Consider the following 26,221-nt stretch of genomic DNA (forward strand, 5'->3'; position numbering starts at 1 on the left):
CTCATCGTACAACATGTACAAACTGATCTGATAAATAGGACTTAAACCAGCTTAGAGCGGTTCATTTAATGCCAATGAAATGTTCCAGTCTCTGTAATGGGATCTGATGGTCAATGGTATCAATTGCAGCACTAAGATCTAATAAAACCAGTACAGAGACAAGTCCTTTGTCTGATGTAGTCAGAAGTTCATTAGTAATTTTCACCAGTGCTGTCTCTGTGCTATGATGAACTCTAAATCCTGTTATGCCCCACTTTGTCACTACGGGGCGATCCATCGTTTCGTCAAAAGTCCCAAAATATTTCTGGTGCCAGGTTTTCACATTTCAGAATTTGCTGCTTTTATTAAAAAATTACAGTAACCTGAATATTTTGTGGTCATCAAGTCATTTGATGATCAATTAGTTGAAAAAACTAATCAAAGTCAGGTCAGTCAGTTGCAGTCCATGAGGAGAAGTCCTATTAACATTAGCAGCAGCAGTAGATGCAGCAGCAGCCACAGTAGTAGTAGTACTGCCTGGTAATAGTAGTTTTAGTAGTAGAGGCCTCGTGTGTGAGTCAGTGTGTTGTTGCAGACACTAGAGGGCAGCAGTGTGAAGGATTTGTTCTACACAGTAACAGCAGTACAGTAGTCGCAGCAGTATTAGTATTAATAGCAGTAGTAGTAGTATCAGGTGGAGACGCAGTGTGTTGTTGCAGACACTAGAGGGCAGCAGTGTGACAGTTATAATCCTGACAGCATGCAGAACTTTTTTATGAAGACATTTTGACACGTGACAGCAGGAAAACTTGTGTTTGTCATTAATTACAAGATTAACTGTGTCTGTTGTACTATTATATATTCTCTCCTCAGATTCTTCTTCCTGCTCATTAATGTGCAGCAGGATGTTTTAACCTTTTAAACAAAAAAAAAAACGTTACAACTAATTTTTAAAAAGAAAAGAACAGAACAAATAAACAGAAAGAAAGTACAACGTTGTGACCAACAAGAAAACAACAACTAACTGGCTGTGTGTTGGGTATGAGGTTAAACAACATATAACAGTCTGTGTTACTAAATTCTTCTCCTCTTTAAAACCTCCGACTCAGCAGAAAACCACACAGCAGCTTCAGCTGAGCTGTCAATCAGCAGCAGCAGCCTTATCTGTCCGCCGCAGGGGCTGATGGGAGGTCTGAGGACCCGTTAGAAACCACGCGGCCCTCGTCTGATCTCACAGCTCGTCCTTGTTTGGCCTCAGCTGCATCAGAGCGCCACTTCTCCCCAGGTTCACCAGAGGAAACACCACTGCACACAATGCTTTTCCTCCCAGCTGCTGCTCTGTGCTGTCTGTGTTCAGGTGAGTGTTTCCAGCCAATCAGGAGCCAGCAAACTCCACCTGGAACAAACACTGTCACACTGACCTTCATCTATCTGTCTGTGTCTCTACAGCGCTGGTTGCCATGGCAGCAGACCTGATTCAGGAGGATTTAACATGGACCAGGAGAGCTGATGAAACTGTTTCCTTCAGCTGTCGAGGAACTGACCAGTGTGACACTGATTATGTTTACTGGATGCAGAAGAAGGAAACATTCACTTTGATTCTGCGTATTCAGAGAAGTGATGGTCAGATTAAGTCAGATTTCAATCATCCTCAGAAAGATGATTTCTCAGCTGTGAGAAAACAGAACGGCTGTGAGTTGCAGATCCAGAAAGTTAAACTCTCTCATTCAGCCACCTACTACTGTTTCTGTGACAAGAAATATCTCCACAGTGAGAAATAATCCGTGCAGCCTGAACAAAAACCAGCAGATGTCAAACAGTGTTTGTGACAGGAAGAGAGCAGTAAACCACAGCCCAGGTTCACATATTTCACCTCCATCTCAGCCAGAGTCACAAACATACTGAGCTGAGGGATTTCTTTAATATTCTATTGATTTCTATTTGATCAGATATTCCAGCAGGTTTCTTGTTGTTCCACACAGTGAGGACAAACTAGCAGCACAGAAGCACAATGAGCAAACAAGATAAAGAGGAAACTAAATAAAAATATAATCCTGATTCACTTTATGAAGTAATCCTTAAAGTAAATGATATATAATAGATAAAGTTTCCAGCCAGATGTTCCAGATGCAGATTAAAGTCGTCCTCTTTGTTCTGCTGCTGGAATAAAGTCCATTCCTCCCTCACAATACTAATCTGCTCTGAATGAAAACCCTTCCAGCAGCACTTGTTGTTTAACAGCTTTCAGTAGATTTCAGCAGATCATTTCACTTTCTTACATTTTAAAAGCTTTACAAACGCACCATAAAAAACACACGGACAGCTGCGGACTACTTATTTTTATACTACTTTCTATAGTCAGCTTGGTGAGCTTGTTCCACACATGCTCAGTAGATCAGTTGCTGCCCAGGTAGCGTACTCGACGTGGTCATAAATACAAGAGGCACAGACCGTACGCGTACTTCCTTTGATGATGATTTTTCTTCCTTACGTGGACCCTAGCAGACCCTCGAGTACTCGCGGACGCGGAAAGTATAATCTTTGCTTTAAACAGACAGAAATACATTCATATCAGAAAACATAAGCAAAGAGCACCACCTGGTGGTGGAACAGGGACATTAAATGGTGCGTCTCTGTTACCGTCCAAAGACCGTTAATATCCAAATACTAATGACTCTGAAAGCTGAGCTAACTAGCAAAGGTTAATACAACGAAACATGTTGAAACCATAGACTGTACATAAAAATGGACGTAGCATCCGTGACGTCACCTGTTGGTTTTTGAAAAGCCGTTTTGAAGCTCAAAATTGGCGGACCTGGCCGGCGCCATCTTGGCAGCGCGTCACCACGCGTCACTTCCAGATAACCAAAAATGGGCAAAGAGGCGTGTCGTAGGTGGAGCTCAGGTGACGTGTTGCGGAAACCACTCCCGCCTAGCTCGACGTGACCGAGTTAGCTCATGCTAAGGAGCTAATGCTACATGCTACTCTGCGGTGCTGTAATGTGGAGGTTGGCACCGGTTGGAACCTGCTGCCGTGTTGTTACCAGTTTACCGACATTACCAGCTGACAGTCAAGGTAAGACACCGGAAAATATTAAAATAACTTGCATATCTGTTATTGACATTATACTTCACAAGGTTTTAAATGCTTTTTAATGTATAAATGTGGTAACGTTAATGTTATTTTGCAACACTAACATTGGATTTTGTAGTTGTGACCAACGTTAAGATGTCTGTGAAGATTCTCTGTCATCCAGGTCATAGTTATCCAACGAAGGTTAAAGTCAAGGGCAACTGGACTTGGTTGAAGATACTGGAAGACGTTTCCTCCCTCATGCAAGGGACTTCAGGACCACCAGGTGCACATTTTAGACAGAAGATGGATGGTTTGAAAGAGGTGTCAAGGAAGCCATCTACACCAGGGTCGAGAAGCCGTCATTGAACAGGGGAGGGGGTCTACGCCACCACTTATCCCCCACTTACAATGCTGTCCTTTCATCACTTCCCAGGAAACTCAACAAACATAAACTATTGGCCTCAGGTGAAGATACCAACGATGGTCGTTCAGTCTTGGCCACAGGTAGTCTTAACGACTGTAACGACTGTCGTCACAGCAACAAAGAACACTAACGAACCAGCGGTATCGATGACCCGGGCCAACGACCCCACTGAGGTTAAATAGCTGAGTTTCCCTGCCAGTCAGTCAGAACTGAAGAAGTCCTTTGGACGAGGGACGAAACGTCTTCCAGTATCTTCAACCAAGTCCAGTTGCCATTGATTTTAATCTTCGTTGGAGACAAACGTTAACAGTTAACTATGATCAGTTATTAATGTTACCTTAAGTTTACTTAACGTTACAGCTCAAACGAACAATCAACAATCAATTAACCCTTTAACATACCGTTGGTAACGAGCAGTTACAAGTCATTTATTTGGACGTCACCTCACTATGTTAACTTCCTTGTAATAAACAAAATAAGCTAGCAGTAGAGTCCTCAGTTACATGATGGAAGCTATATATCTTGTAAAACGTTATCCATGGCTGCTGTCACGTTAATTAATTCCCCACACTGTTATTTTGAGTAAAATTGCTGCTGTTAGCAGGGCTGTGTGGTATTATTGTCTGGAATAGGACATTTTTGAGAGAAAGGTACTTTTTATATTTGTCACAAGATTCTTGTTGAGGTTCTGGTGCCTCCACATCTGCTACTCAAAGCTTAAACTTTAAGTCTAAAATAATGTTGCTACTCAAAGCTACTGGACATTTGACAGCTGATATAAAATTGTCTGTCTTAAAAGGACAACACAAAAACATTTAAAGAGTCTCCCTTGTTCCATTTTCTCCCACTTATGTGACATAATAGTGCTGTCAACATTAAAACACTGCTTCTTTTAGAGGACCATTTAAAAAAATTAGAATACTGAGGAAAACTTCGTGAGCATCAGAACCAGAGAGATTAAAGGCTTCAGAAACCTTTGCAGGTGTTTTGAGTTAATTAGCTGATTAGAGCTCTTCTCCAGTTGACATTTATGTATAATTTATAATACTGAAATGTATTTATTCAAAAATGTTTATATATTTTGAGATAGTGGAGTTTCTATTTCCATGAGCTGTAAACCATAATCATCAAGATGAAAGCAAAAAGTGGTTGAAATGCTTCACTTTGTGTAATGAATCTAGAATATATCAAAGATTAAATTTTTTAATTAAATTACATTAGAAAATTAACTTCACCACAATATTGTATTTATTAAATTATTTTTTATCACCTGAAGAATTTATTACACATTTTCCTCCCAGAGTCACACTGTGGCTCAGATGTCCCACCTGGTGCCAAAGAGCTGCAGAGACATTGTGCTGATGGGGTGGACAGACGTGGAAAGGCCCTCTCTCCTTCTGTTTACTTTTAAATATTGTCCATATTTGTATCATAGATCCATTAAAAAAAATATGGTTTATGGTTCCCTTGTAATAAATTCTATATATAAATATATTAGCACTCCCTGTCTTTACTACTTACTGAAAAGCTGATCGTATTCCAGATGTATTCTACATGAAACATTAAAGCTGAACTCTAAAGAACATCAGTCTAGTATAAGTTAAAAAGTGAAAATACTCCCAAACATGTTTAACATGAAATGTTGAAAAGTAATTATGCAGTGTATTTCTGTGTGTGCAGGAGTATTTTTACTTTCTACCTTATACTTTAAGATAAATAAGGAACCATACACCCAGTACCCATATACTGTATAACAGAGCCTGAAGTTTCTGAAGTGAGTTGAGTGCCTTGTTTGCTGCTCTGATATAAGTCTAGTTTGAACAAAGAATGATCTGCACAGTGATTATGAATCCCACTAGGTGGATTTTATTGTGACCTTGCAAACTCTGAGGTCTCAGAGCTGACCGAATGTACATGTAGTAAATAGGTGAGTCTATACAATGTAAACCACACAAGAGCTTCTCAGAGGTCGCAATAAATGACAACTCCTACAGGGCTTCAAAACTATTCAGTCTGCAGATAATTCTTTGTTTTTCACTACAGAGTAACTTCTCAGTCAATGTCACATTTGTCTCTTAAAGAAATGTCAAAACAGTATACAACATCAACCTTTCATTTTTTACTTTCTACTAACACATGTAAAATGTTAGCCTATAAATTACATCTTAATATTTTCATTTACAGCTGTTAACTATAATATTAAGTTTAGATCACACTGATGAAACTGAATGAATGAAGAATGATTTTATTATGTATAATTAGTTTGATACACTTTATAACAAAGTATTCCTAATATATAAGCAATAGTTTAATAAATTAAACTCCTGTCATGCATTCATGAAAACATCAATATTAAAAGGTTCCAAATATAAAAGTAGTTTAGTATGACTTGAAATGAGAGTTATTATAATGATAAAATCTGTTGATAAGAACCCAGTGTCATAATTTCATGTCAGTAGTGTTCAGGTGTTGTGAGTAAAAAGAAAAGCAGGAGCTGAAGAGCTGGAAGCTGGAGCTGTTCTCTCCTGTAGAGCTGGACACAGCTAATCTGGAGGGTTCTGCAATCAGCTCCTCTGGCACCTGTAAAGACAACAATGGGTAGACAGTTGAGCAGCTTCTTCCAAAGAGCCATAAAGCTACTGAACTCTGAGATCACCTCAGCATGAAAACCTCTCTGGCATGTGACAGTAATTAGGGGTGGCAATGTGAAATACACTGTTTACGAATATGTGCAATATATACGGTTTTCTGCCGAACTTATTATTTTATATTTCTTATTGAACTGTACTACCTTTTTTCTAACCCACCATACAAACTCAGAGGCAGCTCTCACACAGTTAATTTCTCGCCTTAACTAAACCATCGTCCTAGTTACAGCCCAGCTACCTGTCTGCAGGCATAATAATAGAATAATGCACCTCCTTATCAGAAACGTCGCTGATCAAACGCAGTTATCACCTCAGAGTGTTTGCTGAATGTTACGTCTACTAAGTGTAATAACTTATTGATGAGTCTAAACATCCTTCAATATGTACTTTGAATCAATCATCCCCACTGATGAACCCCACAAAGAATACTATAACGTTATCGTTTTTAAACAGTAACGTTAGACTTGGAGGTACACGGCTTTCCTCGGTGTGACAGTTTCAGGCAGAACTCCGCAGCCGCTCCCCCCTTAGTGTCCATCAGGTGCAGCCACTTATAATAGTATCTGACTAGTATCTAGCTGAACAGTGATTCCGTTACAGAACGTAACTAAATCTCACATCGCCCGTTAGTAAAAGTTACCGTTAACATAACATCAGCTAACTGAGAGCTGAGCCTTTACTTACAACTTCACACAGATGCCTTTTCTTCAAAGCATTATCACCCTAATGTCTAACACTAAGTTTAATCTAATAATGTTACATTTTGGCTTCTCTCTTCTTGCTGACTTGTCTTTGACTCATTAAAAGCTGCGGTTAGAACACACTAACTTACATAATGTTGCTTACACTAATGGCTAATTAGCGTAACGAGCTAACGTTAAGCTAACAAGCTATATGCCGACAGCAATACCTGTTAAATGTTAACACATAACTAAAATACAGGAAGTAGAACACGGATTTCCTGGAGGTTCTCTCTCCAATGAACTGCACAGCCTGCCATTATTCATCTGGTATCTGAATGTAGAAATGTCCAAAAGGCTCCAAAGGGCTGAGCCTTAGAGCTCCGTGTAGCTGAGTGAGGCTAACAGACGGCAGACCGAGTGCTAGCAGTGGCAGCGGCTAATGGCGCCTGTCAATCAAAGTGGCCACGCCCAGAATAATGCAGAACTTCAAGGCTTAATATAATTTAAACAGGTGAGTTATAAAAACAATTCACCCCCTCACAGTTGTCATGAAGGGCAAAATTAGCAATATGCACTAAAACCATTTTTTGAACCAGGCTGTAAACATGTTTTCTTCTGCTGTAAAGTTGGGCATTTTAACATGGGGGTCAATGGAGATTGACTCTCTTCTGCAGCCAGCCTCAAGTGGCCACTCGATGAATTGCAGTTTCAGATACTTCCGCATTGGTATCGGAAATTGGTAATAACATTTATCTCGACACAACCACATAGGTTTGCAATCAGAAAGGGTAAAACAACAGGTTGAATCCAGCACTTACTTGAACATGGACGCTCATGAACACAAATAAATCCACACTGGATTATTTGGGCCGCATGGTTTGGGGTGTGCAAGTCAGATCATGTTCTTCATGTGGATCTGGGAGCTTGAAGCCGTCAGAATTCCCGCCTTATGCTTCAGCGGTGACGTCACTATAGCTAATTATAGGAGCGCTACTTATTATTATTATTATTATTATTATTATTATTATGCATTTTTCACACTGCTGCTGAACACCGCGGCGGCGCCTGACTCCATAACCTTACAGGGTAGAGCAAAGTCAACTTTTCATTTAAAAAAAAAATTCTCAAACACTGAAAATAATATAAATATTTTTAGGGATCGAAGCATTGAAGCTGTTTTTTTTAAATACATTTTTATTTTTGTGTCTTTATGTAAAATTTTACATTAATTCTCAGAAATCCAAATTGGCTTCAGCTGTCTTGCAGTCTTGGGAGATTCTTCCACTAGGGGGCGTCACACATGCAAAAAGTTTATACCTTGTAATTCAATTAAAGTGGGCGTGGCTTTTTACAACAAATGTAAATTTCTAGACATTTCTCATTCCAAACCTCAGAAAATCTAAGAAAATCACCCGTACGTCCCAGAGAGCCAACAATTTGGTTCGTCACTGACATGTGACAAAAGTTTGCCTCACTGCAACTTATGGTCAATTCAGAAGTCTGGCTCTCTTATTTTTTTCAGAATATGCTAAATTAATTAGCATATCTCCACAAGTCTTTGTTCAAACGCTACCAAAATCAACACAGATATTCTCTAGATAGCAGATATCAAATGTTTCAAAAAGTTTGCAGATCGGTCAAAAGGTGAGTCTGCAGTGATATTTAATATCTTGCTGTAACTTGTGTAACTCAGTGTTGGATCAAACGCCACCAAAATAACTGACAATACACCCAAAACCAGCAGAATGATGTGCGATTTTTTATTTTACCACCAACATTTTGACTGTTGTAAGCGTTTTAAAGAGGTGGTATTCTGCTTTTTGGCTTGTTCCCTCTCCTGTATTGAGTTATATTCCTTTTTTATGCATGTAACAGGTTTGCAAAGTGAAAAAGCCCAAAGTCCAACCCAAAGGGAGTTCCCATCTCCCACAGAAACTTAATTCAAAGGCAAGGCAAGTTTATTTGTATAGCACATTTCAACAACAAGGTAATTGAAAGTGCTTTACATTAAACATAAAAGCAACAGGGAAATATAAAAAAAGTTTAAAAATCAATTAGAAAATAAAAACAGGCAGGTCTCCCATCTTTGAATCAGGGTTAAAAGAGTTAAATGGAAAATAAAAACAGGCTGAGGGGTTGAGCAAATAATTAAGTTACAATTATTTTGGAAAGAGAATAAACAGAGAAGTACACTTAATCTACTCTCTCTAGCTAGTCTGTACTCAGGTCCATGGCAATCTTTGGGTCCAGACAGTAGAGAAACCAGTTTCAGTTATACTCTGGACCCACCTGCGCGTTTACAGGTGGACAGAGGTTCCTGCAGATCACTCAGGCGCAAGATTTAAGACCACTTCCTTCACTCTGTTCAATCTCACTCTCATTATCTTTTCACTCAATTAACTACTCATTTCTCACTGTGTAAATATTTAATTAAAAGCAATGGTAAAAAGCTAAAAACAAAGAAAAAGAAAACAGGACAGAAAAAGTTACAGTGAAGTGTAAGTTATCATGTAAGGTATCATAGTTAAAGGCAGTGGTAAAAAGAAAAATCTTCAGTCTTAATTTAAAAGAACTTACTGTTTCAGCAGACCTGCAGTTATCTGGGAGTTTGTTCCAGATATATGGAGCATAATAACTGAACGCTGCTTCTCCTTGTTTAGTTTTGACTCTGGGGACAGAAAGCAGACCTGATCCCAGACGACCTGAGAGGTCTGGATGGTTCATAACGAAGCAGAAGATCGGAAATGAAACCATTTAGTGCTTTATAAACTAACAGCAGGATTTTGAAATCAATTCTTTGACATACAGGAAGCCAATGTAAAGACCTCAGAACTGGAGTGATGTGATCCACCTTTTTGGTCTTAGTGAGGACTCGAGCAGCAGCGTTCTGAATCAGCTGCAGCTGTCTGATGGATTTCTTAGGGAGCCCTGTAAGGACACTGTTACAGTAGTCGGGTCGACTGAAGATAAATGCATGGATAAGTTTTTCCAGGTCTTGCTGAGACATAAGTCTTTGAATCCTTGATATATTCTTCAGGTGATAGATCTGAATTTGAAGAGCCACATTAATTACAAAGTCAGCCTACTGAGTGCATGACTACACCAAGATTTCTGACTTGATTTGTGGTTCTTAATATTACAGATTGAAGTCGAGTGCTGACTTTCAATCGTTCTTCCTTGGCTCTAAAAACAATAAGTTCAGTTTTATCTTTGTTTAGTTCTGGCCCATCCGACCATTGACCTGTTCAATACAGTTACTCAGCACTTGAATCAGAATCAGTTTTATTGCCAGGTATGTGTACACATACGAGGAATTTGACTCACGATTGTACATTGCTTACGATGTGCTTACTTATACAATAATAAAATAATATAATAAAATAAAATAAAATCAGACACAAACTACAGAGTAGACAACACTAATATACACACTATGAACAAAACAATATAGACATATTGACAAATAGTGCAGTGATCAGAGTGCAAAGGATGCAGGAGTAAACTATTAGTCTCATTATGTACATGTTGAAGGTGGATATGATATACAGGTAAACTCATGCATACATGTATACATGTACACAGTGTGATGGAGCATAGTGCAAAGGATGCTGGAAAAAAGAAATTACCTATGACCTGAGGTAGGTGTATTGGTATACAGTATATACAATCTGACATAGTATGAACAGCACTGAAATAGAGAATGGTGAATAAATAAATAAGTGGAAACCAGTAAACAGGCGCTGATAAGAGGCAGAGTTACTGGGTTATTACTCAGGAATTGTTCCTCACACTGTGAGTCAGAAATCAGCTGTTCATCAGAGTGATGTCTAGTGGGTAGAAACTGTTCCTGAGTCTGTTGGTTTTGGCGTACAGTGCTCTGTGGTGCCTACCAGAGGGGAGGAGCTGGAACAGGTTGTGTCCGCGGTGAGATGGATCTGCAGTAATGTTTCCTGCCCGTTTCCTGACTCTGGAAATTTATAACTCCTGAATGGAGGGCAGGTTGGCACCAATTTTTTTTTCTGCAGTCCTGACTGTCCGTTGCAGTCTGCTCCTGTCCTTTTTGGTGGCAGATCCAAACCAGACAGTGATGGAGGTGCAGAGGACAGACTGGATGATGGTTGTGTAGAACTGGATCAGCAGGTCCTTAGGCAGGTTGAGCTTCCTGAGCTGGTGCTGGAAGTACATCCTCTGCTGGGCCTTGTTGATTATGGTGTCAGTGTTGGGCTCCCACTTCAGGTCCTGGTATATAGTGGAACCCAGAAACCTGAAGGATTCCAGAGCAGACACAGGGCTGTTGAGTATGGTGATGGGGGCAGAGTGGGGGGGCTCCTCCTGAAGTCCACGGTCATCTCCACAGTTTTGAGTGTGTTAAGCTCCAGGTTGTTCTGACCGCACCAGAGAGCCAGCTGACCAACCTCCCATCTGTAGGCCGACTCATCACCGTCCCGGAAGAGGCCGATGACCGTTGTATTGCCAGCGAACTTCAGGAGTTTGACAGATGGGTTTCCTGAGGTGTAGAGGGAGAAGAGCAGTGGGGAGGGCACACACCCCTGGGGGGCGCCAGTGCTGATAGTCCGGGTGCTGGATGTGATGTTCCCCAGCCTCACCTGCTGACTCTTGTCAGTCAGGAAGTCTGTGATCCACTGACAGGTGGAGGCTGGCACAGTGAGTTGGGTGAGTTTGGTGCTGAGGATGTCCGGGATGATGGTGTTGAACGCCGAGCTGAAGTCCACGAACAGGATCCTTGCATGTGTCCCTGGAGAGTCGAGGTGTTGCAGGATGTGATGCAGATCCAAGTTGACACATCATCCACTGACATGTTAGCCCTGTAGGCAAACTGCAGGGGGTCTAGCAGGGGGCCTGTAATGTCCTTCAGGTGGGCCAACACCAGTCTTTCAAAGGACTTCATGACTACAGATGTCAGGGCGATGGGCCTTTAGTCATTCAGTCCAGAGATGGAGGGGTTTTTTTGGGACCGGGATGACTGTGGAGCGTTTGAAGCAGGAGGGAACTTCACACAGCTCCAGTGATTTGTTGAAGATCTGAGTGAAGATGGGGGCCAGCTGGTCCGCACAGATTTTCAGGCACGATGGTGAGACACCGTCAGGTCCAGGAGCCTTCCTGATCTTCTGCCTTTGGAAGAGGTGGCTCACATCATCTTCACAGATCTTGAGTGCGGGTGAGAGGTCAGGTTTGAAGATGGCGTTGGAGTTGGGGAGAGGTGTGACTGTCCTACAGTAGACAAACCATACAGCTCGTCTGCCAGTCGTTGAGTACCAGCAGTGTTGGGGGATGGTCTCTTGTAGTTTGTGAGTGTCCGTAGGCTTCTCCACACTGACGCGGGGTCGTTGGCTGCAAAGCTGTTATTTAGCTTTTCAGCGTAGCACCTCTTTGCAGCTTTGACCTCTTTAGTCAGAGTGTTCCTGGCCTGGTTGTACAAGACTCTGTTCCCACTTCTGAAGGCCTCCTCCTTGGTCTGACGAAGCTGCCTGAGTTTCACTGTGAACCAGGGTTTTTGGTTGTTGTATGTGCGGAAAGTTTTAGTCGGCACACACGTCCTCACAAAAACTGATGTAAGATGTCACAGTGTCAGTTAGTTCGTCAGTGGCTGCAGCCTCAAAAACACTCCAGTCAGTGCAGTCAAAGCAGGCCTGTAACTCCAGCTTTGACTTGTTGGTCCATCTTTTCACAGTCTTTACAACAGGTTTAGCAAATTTCAGTTTTTGCCTGTGTGTCGGGATAAGATGAACCAGACAGTGATCAGAGAGTCCCAAGGCCGCACGGGGAACAGAGCGATAGGCGTCCTTTAATGTTGTGTAGCAGTGGTCCAGTGTGTTAGTGTCCCTGGTGGGACACTTAATATGCTGTCTGTATTTTGGAAGTTCATGACTGAGGTTTGCTTTGTCAAAGTCCCCAAGAACAATGAGCAGGGAGTCTGGATGTTTTTTCTCCACGTTAGTTATCTGGTCGGCCAGGTGTAGTAACGCCTCACTAACACAGGCCTGAGGTGGAATGTAAACAGCGACCAGAACAAACGAGGAAAACTTCCGCGGTGAATAAAACGGTTTACAGTTTATAAATAATGTCTCTAAGTGAGGGCTGCATGATTTCTTCAACACTGTAACATCTGTGCACCAACCTTCGTTTGTATAGAAACAGAGGCCGCCTCCCCTTGTTTTTCCCGTGAGCTCCCTTTCGCGATCTGCGCGGATGAGATTAAATCCCGGTAGGTGAAGTGCGCTATCCGAGATGCTCGGTGAGCCAGGATTCGGTGAAACAGAGGGCAGCAGATCTGCAGAAGTCCGAGTTGGTTCTGTTGAGGAGCAGCAGTTCGTCCATTGGCCAGAGAGCGGACATTCGCCAGGTGGATTGAAGGGAGCGCAGTGCAAAATCCCCGCTGTCTCAGCTTAACCAGCGCGCCTGCTCGTTTTCCCCTGCGCCGTTTCCAAAGGATCCCAAACAGAGCTGCCGCTCCTCCAACTAATAACTCCGGGAAAGTTTCAGGGTCAATAAAGAGCGGTGGAATAGTATGAGTAGTAGAAAGTCGAATGTTTAAGAGCTCTTCTCTGGTAAAAGTTACCAGAGAGGGACGGCAGAAAACAGCGTTAATTAACAAAAACACAAAAAGCACTACGGAGCGTAATCCCGAGGCGGCCGTCTGCGGCACCATCTTGAATGGGCATACCATCGAATGGGATCGTAGTCCCCTGGTGAAATGGTTATGTAAATCTGTGTGTCATCTGCATAATTATGGTAACATATTTTGTTGTTTTTCATAATCTGAGCCAGTGGAAGCATGTAAATGTTAAACAAAAGAGGCCCCAGAATGGAGCCTTGGGAAACTCCACATGTCATTTTTATCAGTTCAGATGTATAATTACCTATAGACACAAAGTAGTCCCTGTCCTTTAAGTATGATTCAAACCAGTTTAGTACTGTGCCAGAAAGTCCAACCCAGTTTTCAAGTCTGTCTAGTAATATGTTGTGGTCGACCGTGTCGAATGCAGCACTGAGATCCAATAATATTAAGACTGAAATTCTGCCACTGTCAGTGTTTAAATGGATGTCATTGAAGACCTTAACAAGAGCCGTCTGAGTGCTGCGATGTGGTCGAAAACCTGACTGGAAGACATCAAAACAGTTATTTAGTGCCAAAAAAAGAACTAAGCTGTTGAAAAACAGCCTTTTCAATGATTTTACTTAAAAATGGGAGATTTGATATGGGCTATAATTGCTCATTAGTGACCTGTCTAGATTGCTGTTTTTTAAGAGTGGCTTAATGACTGCAGTTTTCATGGCCTGTGGGAAAAAACCTGAGAGGAGAGACATGTTGACAATTTGTATTAAATCTGAGGGCATGCATTTAGAAACATTTTTGAAAAAACCTGTTGGCAGAATGTCAAGGCAGCATGAGGAGGATTTCAGATGTTGTATTATGTCCTCCAGGTTTTTATGGTTAATAGAATCAAATTGTCTCATGCTATTTGAATAGTTTTTGAGTGGAGGCACTGATTGCTTGTCTCATTGTTTTGAATTTTGTCTGTGAAGAAGGAGGCAAATTCATTGCAGGCCCTGGTGGATAGAAGGTCAGAGGCTACAGACACAGGAGGGTTGGTTAGCCTGTCGACAGCAGCAAACAGGGCATGTGCATTATTAGTGTTTTTGGTGATGATGTCAGAGAAGAAGGACCACCTTGCATTTCTCAGCTCTAAATTATAAATGTGAACTCTCTCTTTATAGATGTCATAATGAACCTGGAGATTTGTTTTCCGCCACCTGCGTTCAGTTTTTCGACACTCTCTTAAGTTCTAACCAGCGTGGCATTTCTCCATGGAGATCTTCTCTTACCAGAGACCATCTTCACCTTGGCTGGTGCAATGGCATCAATAACATTTGTAATTTTAGAATTGAAATTATCTACAAGCTCATTGACTGAGACCCATGAGAGGGCGGGTGTTGAGGAGAAAGCCTCAATAAATTTTTCACTAGGGTTTTCAGTGATATACCGTTTTGTGATCACCTCTGTTTTAACATTTGTGTGCACGCAGATAGCACTCTCAAAGAAAACACAGGAATGATCAGAGAGAGCAACATCAGTCACCACAACCTTGGAAATGTCCAGACCCTTGGAGATGACCAAGTCCAAAGAGTGCCCCTTATTGTGCGTGGGCCTCGTCACATGTTGGGTCAGTCCATAATTATCAAGAACACAACACAGTTCTTTGGTCCCTCTGTCCTGGGGGTTGTCAACATGGATGTTAAAATCACCAACAATAACCACACAGTCAAAGTCAATACAGATTATAGACAGCAGTTCACCAAAGTCATCAAAAAAGTTTGCACAGTATTTAGGGGGCCTGTAGATATTTAGAAAAATAGCTCGAAAAGAGGAATTCAGCTGAAGGGCCACATATTCATTAAAGTCATTAAACAAAATGGCAGCTCCACCTACTCTCTTGTGCACTCTATCTTTACTTATAAAAAAAGCTGGGAGGGGTAGACTCGATAAAGACAGCTGCACTGTTATCTTGGTCCAACCAAGTTTCAGTTAAAACATGAAATTAAGATTGTGAGTTATTATAAAATAATTGATTAAAAATGTTTTTCGTTTAACAAAGCTAATTTTAGTGTGTTAAAAACATTATCTGGCCCACTTTTTGACAGGTTGCGGCTGACGAGGAATTAATACTAAATTTGCAGGATATGTTGAGTGCTTCCTGTTTCTTAACACATTCACCAGGCTTTTTCTGTTACCTATCAAGACAGGGATGGAGAAGACTACCAGCACACTGGGCCCCGGCTTGTCCTGGGAAGAGTCATGAGTGCTATTTTCCTTGTAGCCTGGACCCAGCACATATCAGACAGAGCTTACTGGGCTTTTTCGCCATTGCGGAGCGGGAGGGTGGGTTGGGCGCTGTACTTTTGACAGATGTGTCAAACCTGGAGGACTTAGAACCAGAGGTGGAGGTGGACGGTGAGGGGGGTTTAGGGTAGCTCCTCTTCAGACTGGCGGTATAGGGCCACTGATAAACACCTCAGCATTCAGAGAGCTGACCGTGTTCAACAGATTATTAAAATCCTCTTTCAACACTTCAAACTGTTTCACAACATCATTGGTCCCGATGTGCAGTATGATGTTTTTCACAGTAGGATGTTCAGCCACGATATGCAGGATTCTTTCTGCCAAGTCAGACACCGTATCCTTCGGAAAACATAGTACTTTGGTGTTCTTACTGCACATGCTTCTTACATCGTTTACAGCAGCGTCACCCACAATCAGAGTTTGAGGCCCAGTCGTTAGCTTTCCCTGCAGCCTTTTACTTTCTGATTTACTCTCAGTCCTTACCCTCTTCTGTGTGAGGACGGGATGTTATGCAGGTCATCAGACGGAGATCCAGGTTCCTGCAATAGTGGTGAAAATATGTTCTGCTGTTGCACACTCGGTTGTTGGGGAGGTTTGATGCTAACTCTCCCTTTCACAGCTGTCCACGGCTGTGTCCTACTAAGAACAGGGTTTGAAGAGGCGCTCTGCCTGGATGATAATGCAGGCCAGCCAGTCGCATCACAAATCTCAGGGCGCTGGGTTCTGCCTGTTACTCGTCCTCCCATTTCACCAGGAAATGATTTACTCTTGGTCTTTGCACCAAGAGCGTTCCAGGGAGGACTCCCACTTTTAGATTTATTACCCAGTACACAGGCCTCCTGCTTCTTGGTAGTCCTGTTGGTGCTAATTAGCCATGTGTTAGCATGCTCTTGTCCACTGTTTTGGGTCCACGGTAAAGTGGTGTCATTCCCACATAATCCATTCACTTCCACATTCACTTCCAACTTGTGATCTTGGTTTCCAGCACTGCAATTTTCTGTAGAAGTTTGTAGAAGTCGTCCGTGGAGAAGGGGGGCATCTTGTTGCTAATTAGCATTAGCTATAACTCCAGTCACTGCAGTACAGGCTAGTGCTATTGATAGGCCGCACTCGCATAACAATAAGATCTTAAAAGTGTTCAAAGTATGACAAGAGCCAACTTTATCTGAAAGTCCCAGTGATTTAAAAGTATCCAAGAGCCGCTGCTCAAAAAGAGTTTAAGCAAAAGAATGCAAGCAGCAAAGCATCTGCACTGTAAGAAAGCACACTGCAAGACAGATCGTTTGTAGTCCAGCCACTTCCCTTTCATCTCTGTGACATCACTGGGATGAAAGATAAATGCGCCTCATATAACGCTCGCCAAGCGGCTACTCCGACACGCCCTCAGAAACAGCGAGCTGCAGCACACAGCTCTCCTCTCCCTTCCAAACACTAGCTACCCTCCAGGCAGTCAGTGGACATAAAGTTGTTCCTGTGATGTAGAGACAGAGCTCAGTTAAAACTTTATGGATACAGATTAATAACTCACCGCTCTGAAACTCTCGCTTCAGTCCATGTTGCCAAGCTGGTCGGCAACACGTACGGCTGAACCCGAGCTGTTTACCGGCTTCTCGCTGACCCACCCTTCTCTGATTGGCTAGTAGTCCTTAACTAGGAACTGAGCATGTGCAACTCCCAACAAAGATCATTTAGAGACAAGATGTATCACTCCATAGCTAAAACGAACTGCAGCAATGTGCAGTATGACAAAAATATTAAACCATGTTAACCTGTTCTGGTACAAACTCTAAATAACTTGAAAATGAATATGATACCACCTCTTTACGTTTAAACAGACAATATAAATTATCAGTCTAAGATATGTGATGTCATTGCCTCAATTTGTGCAAAGGTGGAGATTCAGTGTTCAAATCCCAGTTGCCAAGAATGGGGATTTTATCTTTGTGGTGTGTTTTCAATTACTCACTGACTCAAAGTTTTCCTATTTTAGTTGGATCCACTGAAAAGTTCATCATCTGGACTCGTTCACCTCAGCTGACACATTCAGCAGCTGACAGGTTTTTGTATTACTCTGTTTCACTGTGGGAGCAAACAAATACTACTTGATCTTTGGCTCTGGAACTAAACTGTATGTAACAGGTAAGAATAAACATTTTCCTTCAGTTATTTTATTGAACAAGTTAAAATGTGTTTTAATGAGTTTCTGCTGCTTCAGGCTTCAAATATTAGTTTGTTCATAATTAGTAGAGTTCTTGCAGCCGTGCAGCTATTGTTACATAAAAAGGTTCATAATTCCTGAAAAGATGTTTAAATCTCACTGCACACCTGAAGTTATTCTTTAATTTCTGCATCAGATAGAACTGTTTCAGATAGAAAAAGAAAGACATTAGTAAAGTTACAAATATACAGTATTTGATCCTCTCAGTGATCAGTCTCTTTTTAAAAACGAATTAATATTAAACACAATTTAATTTGTAAGTAAATATATTTATTATAGCATAACTTTGAACATTTTATATAGTATAATTAAATGTTAAAATGTACCGTATGACAATTGTATTTTATATGATGATACATATTCGTTTAGTGGAATATATTTATACATGAATGCAAACAGATACTGAATATGGTGAACAGAAATTATACATTTCTATACATCATAATAGTGTAACATATTTTTGTATCTTAACACACATTTAATATAAATAGTATATGATGCTTAACATGATATTAAATATATAACTATACTATATATATATATTATAAATATTTTAAATTATATTGTGTGACAACAATTATGTGTCGAATACTGCACATATTATACTTATTATTGTTTTACGTGTAAAAACATGTAATTTATAAAATGATGAAATTATTGATTTAGTTATTAGAGTTCAGTATATACTGGTAATTATATAATATGCTATACATATTGAAATTATTAAAATGACAATTAATTAATTTAATGGAAATGTAAATATACATTAAAATAGACAAAAAATTCCACTGTTTTCCATTTTTTTTCATGTGAAATCAGCAAATTTACTTTGTACGTTCAAATATAGAATTATTATTATTGTTGTTGTTGTTGTTGTTGTTATTATATATGATATGATGCGTGTATGTAATATGAAAGTGTGCTGTGTGCTGTATTGATGAGGAGCTCAGTGATCAGAGTCCATGTAGTTTCCAGGATCAGACTGAATGCAGTGCTGGAAGCTGCTGTTGACTGTGTGAATGTGTGTCTGTGCTGCTTGTTGCTGCTGTCAAACTTCAGATAACCCGGTAGTGAAGCCCGTGGTGAGCGTGTACCCAGCAGCATCCAGAGCCCACCATGAGGGGAAGAGCTCCCTGCTGTGTGTGGCCTCAAACATGTTTCCTCCTGTGGTCCGCTTCTCCTGGAAAAGACGAAAGGTGAACGAGTCTCTGGAGGAGCAGGCACCTGCTGAGGAGGAGCAGGCACCTGCTGAGGAGGAGCAGCTGGAGCTCAGAGAGTCGGGACGCACCGCCGCCATCAGAGTGATTCATCGGGACGCTCGCTACACATATAAATACCGCTGCTACGTCCAGCACGAGGGGGGGGAAGTGAAGGCCCAAACAGAACAAGGTAATGAAGGCTTGGTGACTGTGTTCAGCAGAGATTCAGCTTCATGTGGAGACGCTGTCAAAGAGAGCAGAGGAGCAGAGGACTGACATTTCTTTCTGACTCCTTTTCTGTTTCAGAGGTTCCAGCTCTTCCACCATCACCTCCACCATCAATTCCACCATTTGTGTCCTTCCAGTCTCAGTGCAGGGTGAAGCTGCTCTGGCTGCTGTACACAGTGCTGATAGTGAAGAGTCTGGTGTACTGCTGTGGACTCCCTCTGCTGTGAATCCTCAGAAACAAGGGACCGTCCACCGGCTGCACACATGCTGACTGACTGTTTTCTGCTCGCCTTTTCTCACCATCAGATCTCATCAATTCATCTCAGTGATCACTTTGATCAGCTGTCAGAAATGTAACTTATGATGTGCACAGGTTAGATACAGTCATCCTAAAAATATATACACATATATTAGCCGTTTGCAGAGTTTAAATTCTGTTAGTCTATGATACTGTTGTTTTGATGCTCTATATTATTTCCTTTTAATTGTGATTTAATAAAAAATGAAGCTGAATCATTAGCTGTCTGCTAGATATTTTATTGTTTGTAGAATTTTTCTGTTCTTCTGTCTCTTTTTAATACATTATGTGTGGCAGGTTTGTCAAATTCTTTGAGTGTATCTTTTTCAATAAACTGAAAAATCCCAGCGTCTGTGTTTTATAAACTTTCTTCTTTTTATGGATTTCAGTTTGGCTTCATAGCAAATAATCAGAACCAGAATCAGCTTCATTGGCCGTGTTTGTTGACAGATACAAGTCATTTGACTCTAGTTTGACAACTAAAAAAGGACAACAAAGCTAAACAAAGATGAGCAAACATAAATATTTAGTTGTTATACACAAGTCAGCAGGTGTAGGTGTGCCACCAGGTTCAGTGCTGACCGCCTTTTATAATTGTGTCAGTATATTTGTAAAGCTCTACGCTGACGACACTGTTGTTTACAGATCATACAAAGCCATCATGTTGGCAACATGTTAGTTATTATTCGCATGTGAACACTCTGCTGTCTGACTGCCTGTTAGAATCAGTGTGAGGTCATAAAGTGGGATCAGAGCAGACTGCAGGTGGTTGAACATATCTCCTTTTATTTCAGCTTCTCAGCTCTGAGTTCAGGATTTGAGCTGTTTCTCTCACAGTTTAATAACAGATCAAAGCTGAGACAGTGAGTACTGAGCGCTGAAATCAAACTGAGTTTCCTGGAATGATTCTTTAACCAGAGTCAATGTTTGTAACTTTCATTGTGGTATTAATGTGAAAAAGTGCAGCTAGCGGTGAGGAGGCTACAGAGCAGAAACCCACACAGCCTGTCTGCTGCAGGAAAGGAAGTGCTGATTGGCTGTCAACAGTTTTTTTTATGAGTCCTAATAACCACTGAGAACAGATTCATATCTGCTGCTGTACACACTCATCAACTCCTCTCCCTCTCTGTAGCTGTTTGTCTTTTCTCTTGTTGTCTGGAAGCCTTTTTTCCACTGAGCCCTCCACCCACACAGAGTTGAACTGAGCCCAGAGACCAACAATGACGACCCACCTGGAGGTCACGTCCATGGACTTTATTTATGGGGATTTTTGCCATCAAAGGTGAACTTTACAGTTTACACTTGGTGTTGATGAGAGCCAACAAGTCCTCATACAAACATGACTAAAGGCTTCTTTGTCAGAGCCGGAAACAGAAACACATTTCATCACAATCCATCCAATAGTTCTTGAGGTGCACTGCAAACAAAAGTCCTAATTTTATGGAAAATAACGGTATTATTACTTATTTTATGTTTTTATTTATTTATACATAACTGTGTAGCTTATTATATAAGGGATTATGTAAATATAACAATTTAACAGGATAAGTATTTAAATAAATATATTTCTTGTATATTTATGTGTACTTATATATTGTAACACTAAAATACCTTTCAAACTTAAGTTTTGTAATACGGTATGTAATGTACCGTGTGTAAGCCTACAGGAATTAATAAAACTTAAACATTATTACATTTTTATTTTTACACTGCAATGAAAACACAATTTGACCAATAAATGAAATAAAGCCTACAAATGAAACTAAATAAAAATATTTTTATTCTGTCTCTTAAAAGTAATCATTTTCTTTTCTTGGCACTGGTTTGTTCACTCATTTTTTACTTCAGTCATGAATCGTCATCGTCATAGTAACTTTAACAGACGAGCTGGACACGTTGAGAAACGCCTTATTGAAGCCGCTCTAGCCTGCTTTCTCTGCGAGCTGCTTGTAACCCACTGACACCTCAGCTCCTGCTTTAAGGTTATTCCTGACCAATCAGTGTATCAGTGGGGTCCCAGAACAGAGCCACACCGCCAAACATAACTACTGCAAGCAAAGACAATATCTGATGAAGGTGTCTGGCTGAGAGAAAATTGTTTTAGATTCAACAGCACTTTATTTGGATTCATTTAAACCACTTTAACTGAAACAATGAGAATCTAGTAGATGCATCAACTTACTTTGTATTTATTCAGCATGTTTTCAGTTGAGGAGATTTCACAGTAATCTTAAACTTTATACTTTATAAAAAATTCAAAGAAACTGTAAATCAGTACATATTAAATGTTGTACTTCATTTAAGGTTTGTACTGTATTTCCACAGAAACTGTATCATTACATGTTGCGGATTATCAAAGTGAACAAACTAATACAGTTGGAGAACAGGGACAAATTTGAAACTCTGAAAATTTCAATCAATCACTGAGTTGAAAATTATGGATAATCAAATTCAAGTTATTTGCAGCCCATAAGTAGAAGTCCTATCAGTGTATTAGAAGCAGTAGAAACAGCAGCAGCCCCTGTAGTAGTAGATCTAGAGGCCTCGTGTGTGAGTCAGTGTGTACCTGCTGCCACTAGAGGGCAGCAGCGTGAAGGATTTGTTCTACACAGTAACAGCAAACAATTCTTATAACCTGCGTCTATGTGTTGAGTAAAACACCTGCTCACAGGTGTCCAGACGTGTAAAGTATGGACGTGTATTCAGAACAAAACAAATAAGGAGGATGTGTTTTTTTCTCTCAACATGTCCTACTGTTCCACTCAAAAGCTCTCTAGAAGAAAACAAAAACAGTTGGGCTGGAAAAGAAAAATCCAAGTTAGGCCTCATCTCACCTTCTTTGTGTGTTTGGCTGTGAGATTTCATCCACATCAAATTAAGTGTGTTAATGATCTAAAAGTGTGTTCACATGTCACAGTGTGGAACACCAGCTGGCAAACTACAGACCAGTGTTTACAGTTCTGCTTGACGTCAGTTCTAAAATTACAAACTGAGTGTAAAGCAGAGGACGTACTTTCAGTTTGGAACACTTGGTCAATGCAGCAGCTCCGAGTGTTAATGGTTTCAGAAGTAGTACTTCAAGAATCACTGTCAGGGTTTCAGCATTCAGAAAATACTGTAGTAGCAGCAGTATTAGTATTAATAGCAGTAGCAGTAGTATCAGGTGGAGACGCAGTGTGTTGTTGCAGACACTAGAGGGCAGCAGTGTGAAGGATTTGTTCTACACAGTAACAGCAGTACAGTAGTCGCAGCAGTATTAGTATTAATAGCAGTAGTAGTAGTATCAGGTGGAGACGCAGTGTGTTGTTGCAGACACTAGAGGGCAGCAGTGTGACAGTTATAATCCTGACAGCATGCAGAACTTTTTTATGAAGACATTTTGACACGTGACAGCAGGAAAACTTGTGTTTGTCATTAATTACAAGATTAACTGTGTCTGTTGTACTATTATATATTCTCTCCTCAGATTCTTCTTCCTGCTCATTAATGTGCAGCAGGATGTTTTAACCTTTTAAACAAAAAAAAAAACGTTACAACTAATTTTTAAAAAGAAAAGAACAGAACAAATAAACAGAAAGAAAGTACAACGTTGTGACCAACAAGAAAACAACAACTAACTGGCTGTGTGTTGGGTATGAGGTTAAACAACATATAACAGTCTGTGTTACTAAATTCCTCTCCTCTTTAAAACCTCCGACTCAGCAGAAAACCACACAGCAGCTTCAGCTGAGCTGTCAATCAGTAGCAGCAGCCTTATCTGTCCGCCGCAGGGGCTGATGGGAGGTCTGAGGACCCGTTAGAAACCACGCGGCCCTCGTCTGATCTCACAGCTCGTCCTTGTTTGGCCTCAGCTGCATCAGAGCGCCACTTCTCCCCAGGTTCACCAGAGGAAACACCACTGCACACAATGCTTTTCCTCCCAGCTGCTGCTCTGTGCTGTCTGTGTTCAGGTGAGTGTTTCCAGCCAATCAGGAGCCAGCAAACTCCACCTGGAACAAACACTGTCACGCTGACCTTCATCTATCTGTCTGTGTCTCTACAGCGCTGGTTGTCATGGCAGCAGAGCTGATTCAGGACGATTTAACATTGACCAGGAGAGTCGGTGAAAACGTCTCCTTCAGCTGTCGAGGAACTGACCAGTGTGACTATGAATATGTAGGCTGGCGCCAGAAGAAAGACACAGAAACATTCACAGTGATTCTTGCTATTCAGAAGAGTAATGGTCAGATTAGGTCAAATTACAATCACACTCAGAAAGATGATTTCTCAGCTGTGAGAAAACAGAACGGCTGTGAGTTGCAGATCCAGAAAGTTAAACTCTCTCATTCAGCCACCTACTACTGCTCCTGTTGGAAGGAGATCTCCACAGTGAGAAATGATCCGTGCAGCCTGAACAAAAACCAGCAGATGTCAAACATTGTTTGTGACAGGAAGAGAGCAGTAAACCACAGCCCAGGTTCACATATTTCACCTCCATCTCAGCCACAAACATACAAACCAAGATGGCGCCGCAGACGGCCGCCTCGGATTTACGCTCCGTAGTGCTTTTTGTGTTTTTGTTAATTAACGCTGTTTTCTGCCGTCCCTCTCTGGTAACTTTTAGCATAGAAGAACTCTTAAACATTGGACTTTCTACTGCTCATACTATTCCACCGCTCTTTATTGACCCTGGAACGTTCCCGGAGTTATTAGTTGGAGGAGCAGCAGCTCTGTTTGGAATCCTTCGGAAACAGCGCAGGGGAAAACGAGCAGGCGCGCTGGTTAAACTGAGACAGTGGGGATTTCGCACTGTGCTCCCTTCAATCCACCTGGCGAATGTCGGCTATCTGGCCAATGGACGAACTGCTGCTCCTCAACAGAACAAACTCGGACTTCTGCAGATCTGCTGCCCTCTTTTTTACCGAATCCTGGCCCAGTGCATGGACAGTGCACTTCATCATCCGCGGGGATCGCAAAATGGAGCTCACGGGAAAAACAAGGGGAGGCCGACTCTATTTCTATATAAACGAAGGTTGGTGCAAAGATGTTACAGCGTTGAAGAAATCATGCAGCCCTCACCTAGAGACATTATTTATAAACTGTAAACCGTTTTATTCACCGCGGGATTTTTCCTCGTTTGTTCTGGTCGCTGTTTACATTCCTGCTCATTGTTCTTGGGGACTTTGACAAAGCAAACCTCAGTCATGAACTTCCAAAGTACAGACAGCATATTAAGTGTCCCACCAGGGACACTAACACACTGGACCACTGCTACACAACATCGCTGACGTAATTGCTGACGTAATCTGCACTCTGCGCATGCGTTGGCGTCTGTAGCCACCTGTCGGAAGCTCCGTCTTAAACCGAACTCTTATCCAGTTTTATCCACTCTTTTTCATTACATTTTTTTATATCCTTTTTATTTAACTTTATATACTTGTTTTTAACTTAAGTTTTACGTGGGTTAAGGATTTTAGTCATCCGACATGGATTTTAAGCTAGATGACCGTAAAAACGCTATCAACGCTACTGATCACAACAAAGCTCCGGTGACTATGCTAGCCGAGATAACTCTGCCCCATGAGGACTGCTCACTCCTTAAGAAAGCGAACAAGAAGATTGCTGACCTTATGGAAGACATCCGACGACTTTCAGAGGAACTCAAAGAGAAAGATTCCCTGCTGACTGGCTTTATGGATGTGGCTTCAGTACAAGCCAAACAGATTGTTTCTCTTAGCGCAACCGCTAACATCCAGGACACCGTGTTTTGGGACCCCTCTAGCCTTCCCAGGCTTTCATCCTGCTCGACTCCAAAGCATCAGTCAACCTGGGCTGAAGTGGTGGTCCGTGGCTGCAAGAGAGCCTCGGATGGGGCTGCCTCTCCTCCGCACATCGGCCTCTCCAACCGCTATGCAGCCTTGTCTAACGACACTCCGGTCCATCCAGCTGATGCACCTGCGGCTTCGAGTCTCCCTGATACGGATCTCTTTCGGCGCACAGTGCCTGCCGACACTGTTGAATCTCCTCCACCGGCTACATCTCCTGCACTGGGCCGCCGGTCTGCCGCCGGACCTGATCGGCGGCCGTCATCCCGGTCAAAAACCTCCGCTTCCCGACGTAGGATCCTGAAGGAGGCTGTGCTCAGACGCTCCGGAGGCCGTCTCTACCCTGCACCGTCGGGTAGCTCTTCTCTCAGGTCTGTTACTGCTACTCCAACACAACACTCAACAGCTCACACACTCCATCCTCAGTCCGCACGCAGTGTTGAAGCAGATTCTGCTCAGTCCTGCTCTGGACTGAAACAACCGGCATCTCCTCGTCCCCTTTTCTCCCCAACCACACTAATAATTGGTGACTCCATAACCAGAAACATCCGTTTCTTTAACGCTACCACTCACTGCTTCCCCGGTGCCACCACGGCTGTCATTTTAAAAAAACTCCAGGACCTGATGCCGTCGCTCCCGTCCTCCATCACAAGAGTGATAGTCCATGTGGGAACAAATGACACAGCTCTTCGGCAGTCTGAGCTGACAAAATTAGATTTTAACCGTCTTCTTAACTTTTTAAAGCAGTGTGGAAAGTCCGTTTTTATCTCTGGTCCCATTCCCACAGTTGGTCGCGGTGCT

General features: G+C 41.7%; 1 protein-coding gene and 1 pseudogene across 1 annotated transcript in view; both read left to right on the forward strand.

The window, feature by feature from the left end:
- The first annotated feature begins 1,072 nt into the window (after positions 1 to 1,072).
- On the forward strand, positions 1,073 to 19,963 carry LOC119902724 (annotated as a pseudogene).
- Positions 19,964 to 23,669: 3,706 nt separating this feature from the next.
- Positions 23,670 to 26,221, forward strand: part of LOC119901621 (immunoglobulin lambda-1 light chain-like) — a 28,287-nt gene continuing 25,735 nt past the window's right edge. Inside the window, exon 1 of the mRNA XM_038717196.1 lies at positions 23,670 to 23,838. Coding sequence (XP_038573124.1) covers positions 23,670 to 23,838 — 169 coding nt within the window. The remainder of the gene's footprint in view (positions 23,839 to 26,221) is intronic.

This window comes from Micropterus salmoides, unplaced genomic scaffold (assembly GCF_014851395.1).
Source record: "Micropterus salmoides isolate LMB-PRFRI ecotype aquatic unplaced genomic scaffold, ASM1485139v1 Ms_hic_scaffold_14, whole genome shotgun sequence".
Taxonomy (NCBI): Eukaryota; Metazoa; Chordata; class Actinopteri; order Centrarchiformes; family Centrarchidae; genus Micropterus; species Micropterus salmoides.